The sequence below is a fragment of the Primulina huaijiensis genome, chromosome 9 (genome assembly GCF_012295235.1).
Source record: "Primulina huaijiensis isolate GDHJ02 chromosome 9, ASM1229523v2, whole genome shotgun sequence".
In the NCBI taxonomy this organism is placed as follows: domain Eukaryota; kingdom Viridiplantae; phylum Streptophyta; class Magnoliopsida; order Lamiales; family Gesneriaceae; genus Primulina; species Primulina huaijiensis.
Genome location: NC_133314.1, coordinates 4,231,509 through 4,243,102, shown reverse-complemented (window position 1 = coordinate 4,243,102; position 11,594 = coordinate 4,231,509). Strand labels below are relative to the sequence as shown.

The 11,594-nt window shown below is 31.8% G+C and overlaps 1 protein-coding gene across 1 annotated transcript; it reads left to right on the top strand.

Annotated features, from left to right (window-relative positions):
• Nucleotides 1-6,202: 6,202 nt before the first annotated feature.
• Nucleotides 6,203-7,707, top strand: LOC140984692 (uncharacterized). The gene is made up of 5 exons (XM_073452239.1): nucleotides 6,203-6,412; nucleotides 6,487-6,802; nucleotides 6,844-7,079; nucleotides 7,133-7,208; nucleotides 7,400-7,707. The coding sequence occupies exons 1-5, from the start codon at nucleotides 6,203-6,205 to the stop codon at nucleotides 7,705-7,707; spliced, it is 1,146 nt and encodes a 381-aa protein (XP_073308340.1).
• The last annotated feature ends 3,887 nt before the right edge of the window (nucleotides 7,708-11,594 follow it).

The following is an 11,594-nucleotide window of genomic DNA, read 5'->3' as shown; positions in this document are numbered from 1 at the left end:
TTTTCAAGATATATAAAGTCGCCATGTTGGCTAAATTGAATAAGAGAACCAAAGGCTGAAAGTGCTTCTAGTTTTCTGTATTATTAAGTTTCTATATTTTTGAGTAATGTTTTTAAATCCTTAAAAAAAAACCAAGTATTCTTTTTACAAAGTTTTATGAATTCGTAAAAGAAAATACATAATATTTTTTTCAAACACTAATATCTATATAATTTATTAGATCCTCATGTGTCAAGAACCTATTACTCCTAAAACATTAAAAGAAGAAGTAAAAACACAAAAAAAAAAAAAATAAATAAAAATTATATATAATCTTTTTCCTCAAACCAATCAAATAAATATAAAATTATTTAAATATTTTTTATTTTAGTTGTATCTATATCTATATCTATATCTATATCTATACTATATATCTAAATATGTATTAAATAAAATAAATGAGATCATTAATGGTGTGTCTAGGTTCACCTTTTGTTCTAAATAACCCACTCATGGATAGGGGTCATTTATACATGTTTTATTGGTTTGTTTTAGTCTACTAGGTAAAGACACGTGCGACGCACGTGAAAATACATTTCCGTTATCAATAATTGTTGTTAAAGAAATGAGATCGGAAGAGATTAATTTACAGAAAATTATATATTAATGATTTTCATGTTATTTTAGCCAATAGAAAATTAGTAATGCTACATGTACAACTAAATTTGTACAATAATTCTTACAACACAAAAAAATCAACACAAATTTTTTTTTTCAAAATCTCATGATAAATTAAATATAAAATCTCATTAGACAATAACAAAATCTCACGATATAATTGTTGTAATGAGTGCAAAAGATAACTGTTGTTGTTCTTTTAGCATTATTTGTAGAAAATTCAATGTAATATAATTTGTACAACAAGTATTATAAAATGAGTGCAAAAGATAACTGTTTAAAAATTTTATGTGTTATAAATCTAAGGTTATTCTTGAATGGAAGGATTTCGATACATTCAAATGTATTTTTGTTATTTAGTGAAGTAACATCGTAAACTTCAAATCCACTCATTTCATATGTATATAGTAGTATTTCATGTTAATTATGATATATTTTAAGTCCACCCAATAATAATGTAATTTGAAATTCATTCTACTTTATATAAATAATAATATGTAAATAAGTCGTTTGTAGATTCAATATTCGATCTATTGTTTCATTGTTAATAATAAAATTATAATTCTAATCCATGAATTTGAAATCAATACATCCAAGCACAATCTAAATAAATTAATAATTGTTAAAACATATTAGTAATAAATCTTATAATTTTGTATAAATTAGACATTGGAGAAAATATAATAAAGAATTGATATCATAATAATAATCAAAATTAAATTTGAGAGAAGAAAAAATTATAATACATAGTACTGCTGACCATTTATTTTACCACGTGCAACTTATTTATGAAAAATAAAAATACAATATAGCTAGATAATATATTATAAATCTTAAATTAAATTATTGCGTCAAATGTTTTCTTCCTTTATATTTTCAATTTTTATTGCTTTCACGATTTTTTTTTTCATCAGCTTTTTCTTATTTGTGAAAAAAAACAATATTCTCATCATCTTCATTAGCAAATCTTATGGTGCTGTCGACATCAATCATTTGCATTTTCATATCTGTATTTTTTGATTCTTTTGTTGGACGACTTCTTTTTTTATAATAATTTTGATGCTGAAAANGTTGAGAAACTTCTTGCATATATAAACTCATTCAAAAGATTATAGATTTACAAAATAAAACAAATCATATTCAATTTAATATTTTGTGAAAAATATATGTTTATTTCATCTATAAGCAAATAAAAACCAAATAATTTCGACCTTTCTTATTATCAATCATAAGGAGAAATATTGAGTAATGTTAATGACAATTTTTGTAAAGATTTATTCATAATAATTTTAAAAATTTACCTTCAAACATATGTCATTTCAGATTACATAAGGCTATAATTGATTTTCTTATATCCATCTTTTACAAAAATACATTTTTGTCAATTGCAAGATCATCAAATAAGTAATTGTTATAGTTTTTGACCTTGACAAAGACGAAAAATATTTAAAATTAGTAAAACTATATGTATTCAATCATATATTGTTAAATTTTAAAAATAAACTAAGGCTTTGAAAAATATTAGTTGGATTTTTTTATAAAGAAATATAAATAGAATAAATACTCACGAAATATTTATAAGGTCATCTTTCTTCTATATCCGACAATGCTTCGTATCATTTTTGTGAAATGTAATTAACTGTCGAACCTTCTTCATAACACCAACCCACATGATTTAATTATTTGGCTTCATTATTTTAATTCGTCGTTTTAAATTAAATAATCTCAATTAATGTAAATTAAAAGATATTTAACATCATGTCCTTACACAAATTATTTGTTTTTCGTAGAAAAAATTCACTATATTTACATTACAACCAAATAAAACAAAAGAATTTTGGTATTTCAATATTTTACAAACTAATTGTTTTGGAAAAAAATTATTTTCACTTTATCTATAAACAAATAAAATCAATGAATTTTTTTTATTTCAATATTCTCAAATTAATATTTTGTGGAAAAAAATATGTTCAATTCATCTACAAGAAAATAAAAACCAAAGAATTTTGGAGTTTCTGTATTCTTGGCAACTTGATCCTTACCTAACATACGTAGATTGACAATTTTGACATCATCATAATAATTGATTTTACAAAAACATCCTCACCAAATTAAAGATAAACTTCTTGCATATATAAAATCATTCAAAAGATTATAAATATACAAAATAAAATAAATTACATTCAAATTAACAAATATTTTTGTGAAAAACGTTTGTTCACTTCNCTTCTTGTCAATATATATCTCTTATAAAAATACTCTTTCGTTAATTGCAAGAATATCTCATANAAATAATTTTGACATTGTCCTTAGAGAAGTAGTGAGTAATGCTAATGAATAATTTTTATAAAAATTAATTTATCATAATTTTAAAAATTTACATTCAAAGATATATTTTTAAGTTTACAAAAAGCTGTAACTGTTTTGTATATATATATCTCTTATAAAAATACTCCTTCGTTAATTGCAAGAATATCTCATAAAGTAATTGTTATAGTTTCTAGTCTTTAAAAAGAGGAAAAAATAGATAAAATTAATACAAATATATTTATGCAATCTTATATCGTTAAATTTTAATAATAAACCAAGGCTTTGAAAATTATTAGTCGACTTTCCTTTTTATAAAGAAATATAGATAGAATAAATACCCACGAAATATTTATTAGGATTATCTATATTTATATTTGATACTTCTTGTATCATTTTGTAAATGTAATTAAATATCTAACCTTCTTCATGACACCAACCTTGGTAAAACAAAAAAAAAATAGTTTAATTATTTGGCTCCATTAGTTTAATTATTCGTTTTAAAATAATTAATCTTAATTAACGTAAAATAAAAGATATAACATCATTTCCTTATAAAAATTAATTTTTTTGTGAAAAAAATATTTCCACTTTATTTACAAGCAAATAAAACCAAAGAATTTTGGTATTTAATCTTCTGCAAATTAACTTTTTTGTGGAAAAAACTACAAATTAAATTTTTTGTAAAAAAATTCTTGTCACTTATCTATAAGAAAATAAAACCAATATATTTTGGTATTTCAATCTTTTCAAATTAATATTTTTTGTGAAAAAAGTTTGTTCAATTCATCTACAAGAAAATAAAAATCAAATAATTTTAGAGTTTCAGCTTTCTTGGCAACTTGATCATTACTTAATATAAATGTAGTTTGACAATTTTGTCCTGATTATAATAACTGATTTTACAAAAATATCCTTACTAAATTTCTCTTGTATGTACAAACTAAGGACAAAGTTGACAATACACAATAGAAAAACTTTGACCTTGGTTCACACTTTTATAATATGTATAGATTATGCATGCTTTTTGTGTGTCGAGTCTATGTTTCATGCATTTAAGTGTTAGATTATGCATATGGTTATTCTTCATGGTTGTTGGAGGTGAATTTGCAGGAAAAGAACCAAAAATAATGAAGGTAGAAAATTGAAGATCATGACAGAAGGAGTCGGACTAAGGCGGTAATTTTGGATCATCCCATCACGAATATGTGAAAAATTGAGGAGCAAAACAGAAGGTCTCGCGCTAGGACGATCATTTTTTACCGCACCAGCGTGCCCAAAGAATTTTGAACGAGCTGGATAGAAGATCTCGCCCTAGAGCTATTCAATATTAAAACTTTGTGGTGGTAATTTCTGACAGCCCCAGCGAGACTCAAAATGAAAACTTTTTTGTGGACGATTTCTTTCCCTCTTTGAATGGCCATGGATTTTTGGAGGTTAACAGGGTTGAGTACTCTAATACACGAGATTTGATCATCAAACAAATTACTTTTGAGCAGGCAAAAGCAAGAAATGGAGAGAAAAACAATTGGAGTCGAGGAGTCATGCGAAGAACTCGAGATTTTCAGCAATATTTTCTTTCTTTTACATTTCTTTTAGTGTTTCTAGTTGAAAAAGTTGGTTTGATAATGTTATGATATTGTTTAGTAGCTAAATTTTATATTTGTTGGGGTTTAAGGAGATCCTACCCCGGGGCGTTTTATTTAATTCGATTTATCGGTTTTTATTTGAGTAATTAAAGCGTAGCTAAATTTTATAATATTTTATATTGCAAATGAAGTCGAAAGAATAGTTTGCAATAGGAATGAGTAATATAATCCGTTGATTTATAATTTGCACACACACACACACACACACACACACACACACACACACACATATATATATATATATTTAGCTTGAGAGAATATGCTAATAAATTTGAGAATCTTGTTAAAGACATGAGTAATAGTCGAGATCAGTTAATTGAAATAAATGAAGAATAAGTGAACTAAGATTTACAACAAATTCTTTCTCACTTGATTTTAAACTTCATTTCAAATTATCTAGATTTGTTTATTCTTTGAATTATAATTTTACTTTGAATACATTTATATTTAAAACAATTCAAAGTATCTTTTACACTTTACTAAAGATAAATTTTTGAAAATAATAATTGCGTAATACAGTCTTTGTGTGACAGTATCCGTACTTCATACACTATATTACAACTTGACTCGTGTACTTGCGATTCATTGGAGTAAAATTTTATTTTATTTTTATCGAGAATTTACGATGCAACAAAATCTCAATCACTCATCAAATTAAACCTCAAAAACTCATGACCATAAATAAAAAAATAATTGAAAAAAGAGACGTTATATGAGAAAAAAATAAAGAAAAAAAATAATTCCAATAAAATCAAAAAAGAAAAAAAATATTAAAATTATATTTATTTTGCATAAATATATACTATTAATTAAAGTCCTCTCTCTTTAGTGGTGCTGTGCGTTTGTGATACACACACACACACACACACACACACACACACACACACACACCAAATAATTTTGAAAGTTCATTTAAATATACCAAAATTATTTATTACAATGCTCTCTTACATAATTAAATAATAATTAATACATATCAATCTAAATATTTTGATATATTATATTGTAAAATTTTTAAATTTCTACCTGGTTAACTTTTTATGTGGGTTAAAAACCGTCAAATCGCCTGGAATTTCAAGTTTTACTTCAAAAATCGCAATTAAATTTAATTTGCTTGTTACTCTCCAATTTTTGTTAGATTATTTTTAAATTAAATTAGTAGTTTATAGATTTTGAGATTAATTGGATGTTGGTGATTTATTTTAAATGATGGAGTTTTAATATTAATTTTGTTTTTGTATGAGTGGTGACCGTTAATTTATTTTAAAAGCTATAGTTTTAATAAATTATTTAATAAGAAAATTTTAAATTTTTCCGCAAATGTTAAAGTACTAGTATTTTAGGATACGGTTCGTTACAGTTGGTATCAGAGCACAAGGTTTCCTGATATAGGGTTTTGCCACTACTAATTGCGAAAAGCTCATGAAGTCACGCCTCAAGTCTGTAAGTTTTTATAATTTTAAATGCATTAAGTATTAAGTACGAATTTCTTTAAAATGTATTTTTAAGTTTTTCAATCACTTTAGCATGTTATATGAGTAATTCGATTATGCATGTTAGTTACGTATTGGGTTAAATTGTTGTACAATATGCCTCATAGACATGTTATTGATCGTGAGGCTCGTGATGAGCAGAGAGCTTCCCCTCCACGTCCACCACCAGACCTTCAGGCTCATATGCTCACGGGCATGACTCAGTTCTTTGCGCAGTTTGCGAGGAACAATGATGAGGTGGATTGGAGGACAAGGCCTCAGGCAGTGTATGAGCGATTCCGTAAGATGGACCCTAAGGACTTTGGGGTACGACTTATCCTATGGTGACAGAGGGATGAATTAAGTCCATAGAGGTGATCTTTACCTTTGTGGAGCTGCAGGATACTGATAGGGTTAGGTGTGCCACTTGTTTGCTGAAGGACGATGCTCGGTTATGGTGGGAAGGAGCATCAGTGTCAGTGAATCTGCAGACTACGACTTGGGAAGGCTTCAAGAAGGTTTTCTACTCAAAGTACTTTACTAATGAGGTACGCTCCCAACTGACTAGGGAGTTTATGACGTTGAGAAAAGGAGACCGCAGTGTGGTGGAGTTCGTGAGGAAGTTCGAGCAGGGGTGTTACTTCGTGCCCCTGATAGCTAATGATGCAAGGGAGAAACTGAGGCACTTCTTGGATGGATTACGACCAATCTTGCGCCGTGATGTTCGCATAGCTGGTCCTCTACCTATGCCGTTGCAGTGACCCGAGCTTTGGCAGCTGAGCAGGATCAGAAGGACATTGAGATTTACAGGCAGGGGAAGAGGCCCTCTCAGGCGCCACAACGACAGTTTCAGCAGCCAGCTAAGAGACCTTTTCAAGGGCCTAACGAGGGAAAAGGACAGCAACCACAGAAGAAGATCGCTCAAAAACTTACTGATATCCAATGTGACCAAAGTGCAGTCTCAAGCATGAGGCAGAGTGTCTATGGAGTTCTGGCAAGTGCTTCAAATGTGGATCCACTGACCACATGCTCAAGAACTGTCCATAGTGGAAGCAGCCGACTAAGGGCCGAGTCTTTGCAATGCATGCCGAGGAGGCAGACCTAGACACTACACTCTTGACAGGTAATATAATTTATTCAGAACCGTATTATTTATTGGAATTTATTATGCATGGTTTAAATTTTTGGGTATACTTGTAGTCTATTTTTGAAATTTGCATGAGAACTTTAGGATAGTGGATTTAGCATGTGCAAGAGATTAAGTTTAGTTTTTTTGAGAATTTTTCGGTTGAGTGTATGTTAATATTATCTCAGGGAGGATCTATATAGCGAAATTAGTCACGAATGCTCTACTAGATTCCGGTGCTACTCATTCTTTTATATCAGACGACTTTGTGAGATTTTTGGACGTCAATCCCACCAAGCTCGACGTGAGTTATACTATGATCGTTCAATCTGGAGAGAAACTGTCTACTTCTAATGTGGTTAGAGACTTAAGTCTCGAGCTACATGACCACACAGTCTATGCTGACCTTATAGTATTGTCAATACCCGAGTTTGACATCATTCTAGAAATGGATTGGTTGTCAAAGAATGGAGTAACAATCGACTTTCAACAATGAAGGTCAGACCATTAAGTGAAGAGGAGTTTGTATTTGAGTTAAGCGGACGCAGCAACATGCCGCGGATGATATCGTGTCTTCAGGCTAGGAAGCTTATGCTTAGGGGCTGCCAAGCATTCTTAGCAAGCATTATTTCCGCCCCTGATGCTACCAGTCAGACAGTAGCAAACGTCCCAGTTGTTAGAGATTTTCCCGATGTATTCCCTGACGACATCGAGGGTATCCCACATGAGCGTGAGGTGGAGTGTCTACTGAACTTATGCCGGGTACTATGCCAATCTCCAAAGCACCATATCAATTAACGCCCGCAGAGATGAAAGATCTCAAACAGTAGTTACAAGAGCTATTGGATAAAAGATTCATACGCCTTAGTTGCTCACCTTGGGGTGCACCTGTACTCTTCGTGAAAAATAAGGATGGAAGCATGAGGCTTTGCATCAACTACATAGACCTGAACAGAGTTACAGTGAAGAATAAGTACCCATTGCCTAGGATCGAGGAATTATTCTATCAATTGGAAGGAGCTTTTGTGTTTTCTAAGATAGATCTTTGGTCCGGTTATCACCAGTTGAGGGTGAAGGACACAGACATTTACAAGACAGCCTTCAGAACTCGCTATGGGCATTACAAGTTCCTAGTGATGTCGTTTGGATTGAAAAATGCTCTAGTGATCTTCATGTATCTCATGAATCGCGTATTTCAGCCTTACTTGGATCAATTTGTCATTGTATTCATAGATGACATCCTCATTTATTCGAACAAATAGGAGGATCATGGCCAGCATCTACGTACCACATTGCAAGTGCTGCAGAATCACAAGCTGTTTGCAAAGTCCAGCAAGTGTGAAATTTTGTTAGAGAAGGTGACATTTTTGGGACATGTTATTTCTAGTATAGGCATTGAAGTTGACCGGTCCAAAGCGGAAAAACTGAAAGAATGGGTTGAGCCGAAGAGCGCATCAGAGATCCGAAGTTTTTTGGGCTTAGTGGGTTACTATAGAAAATTCATCCAGGGATTTTAGTCTACCGCAGTGCCACTTACCTCGTTGATGAAGAAGAATGTCAAGTTCGTATGTAGTGCTGACTGTCAGAAGAGTTTCGAAACTTTGAAGCAAGCTCTTATAACAGCGCCAATATTAGCCATGGCATTGTATTTATGCAGCATGGCCGAGTTATTGCATATGCCTCCAGACAGTTGAAGGTGCACGAAAAGAATTATCCGACTCACGATCTGGAGTTAGCTGCCGTGGTTTTTGCCTTGAAAATATGGAGACAATACTTGTATGGTGAGAAGTACCAAATATTTACTAATCACAAGAGTCTCAAATATTTCTTTACTCAGAAGGAATTGAACATACGATAGAGACGGTGGCTAGAGTTGGTGAAAGATTATGATTGCGACATCATCTATCATCCTGGAAAAGTCAATGTAGTCGCTGATGCCTTGAGTAGGAAAGCAGGAGTTATAGCACCACTGTTAGTACAGAGACCTCTACAGCAAGAGATGCAAAGATCCGACCTAGAGGTTTATCCTAGGTGCAAAGCTCCGAGATTATCTACCTTGACAGTACAGTCCACTTTGATAGATCATATTCATAGTGGACAATCATATGATGAGCAATTGCAGAAATGGCGATCGAAAGATGAGTCTAAGGGACGTAAGCTTTATACAGCGAGCGATGGGATTGTAAGATATAGAGGAAGGATTTGGGTGCCTAGAGATGATTCGAATCGAGGAGACATATTGTCAGAAGCACATACAGCTCCATATTCCATTCATCCAAGAGGCACCAAGATGTATAAAGACTTGCAAACGCTTTATTGGTGGCAAAGAATGAAACGAGACATTCGACGCTTTGTATATGAATTTCTAACTTGCCAACAGTTGAAAACAGAGCATCAGATACCAGCAGAGATGCTCAAACCTCTTCCTTTTCCTAAGTGAAAATGGGAGAACATTACCATGGACTTCGTAGTTGGGTTGCCGAGGTCAGTCAGAGGATCTACCGCTATTTGGTTAATCTTTGATCGTCTCACAAAATCAGCTTACTTCATACCAGTAAAGACGACATTTTCTATGATGCAGTATGCTGAGCTTTATATCTGGGAGATAGTCAGAGTACATGGAATCCCAATTACCATCATATCTGACAAAGACCCGAGGTTCACGTCGTCCTTTTGGAAGAGTTTGTATTCCGCAATGGGGACGAAGTTGCTATTCAGTACAACATTTGATCCTCAGACAGAAGGTAAGTCCGAGAGGGTGATTTAGATTTTAGAAGACCTACTGCGAGCATGTGTGATCAGAATTGGGAATCAAAGTTATCGCTAGTGGATTTCACCTATAACAACAATTTCCAGTCATCTATAGGTATGGCTCCCTACGAGGCACTATATGGAAGGAAATGAAGATCGCCTATTAATTGAGATGAAGTCGGCGAGAGATCACAGCTTGGTCCAGAGATTGTCCAGCAGACTATGGACATAGTACTCAAGATTCGAGACATGATAAAGACTGCTTAGAGTCGTAAAAAGAGCTATGTTGACAAAAGAAAAAGAGATCTCAAATTTTCCGTAGAAGATCACGTCTTCGTAAAAATAACACCTATGAAGGGTGTTATGATATTTGGGAAGAAAGGTAAGTTGAGTCTGAGATTCATAGGACCATTTGAGATTCTTGAGAAGGTGAGAACACTAGCCTATCGAGTAGCACTGTCGTCGAATCTGGTAGGTGTACACAATGTGTTCCACGTTTCGATGCTAAGGAAGTACATGGCCAATCATTCACATGTACTAAGCTTTGAACCGTTACAGCTATCACCGAACCTGTCATATGAACAGAAGCCTATTCAGATTTTAAACCGATAGGAGAGGAGACTACAGAACAAAGTTACCAAGTTGGTCAAGGTCAAGTGGCTGAACCATTCTGACGAAGAAGCTACTTGGGAGACCGAAGCCGACATAAGAAGTTGCTATCCAGAGCTGTTTGGTAAGCCTTAATTTCGAGGACGAAATTTATTTAAGGGTGGGAGGGACTGTATTGCCCAAAAACTAGCACACGTAAACATCATGCGTAATTATAAAATTTAATTTAATTAATTAATGATTTCAATGTTGCATGATACATGATTAAATTTTTTTACATTTTTATTTACTTATGTTTATGAACGTAAAATTTTTTCGCGAGTTTTAGCTTTTCAGATGAAAATCCGGTGTCGGACCGGGGAAAAGAGACCGGAGACGATTAAGGTGCAAAAAAATTGAATGTTATATTTTATTTTTAAGCCAAGAAAATTAATTAATTTAAATGATTTACTAATTTTAGTATTTTGAAGTCTAATTTAATTTATTAGGAGAATTATAAGATTTTAAGCGTTTAAAATGTTAATTTTAAAAATTAAGGATTTATTCCTTAAACTTCGGGTAAAATATTTTATAATGACTTTTATGACATAATTAATTTATTTAATTAGTATTCAAGTTGGACTATGATTTCATGTATTTAAATTTGTAATCTTCAAATTCCTAATCTTCAAAATTTTGGGGTCAATCTTTTAAATTAAGGGATGAGATTTTAATTTATTTATCTAGTGTTTATCTAATTGTTTACTAATGTTAAACCCTAAACTAAAGCCTTTTTATTTAAACCTAATTAACAAAACAAAAAAAGAAAGAGAAAACTCACGAACAGCCGCAACACCAAAAACACACACTATACACACACATATCAGCCATGTTTTAATCCGTTTGAGCGTTTAAAAAACGCAAAGACATGTTTTAATCCTTATTTATGCATCGATCTTGTTATATTATGTATTTTGATACAAATTATGCATGAAAATTCGTTTGTTACATGCTAGATGTTATGCAAACCGTTCACTAAACATT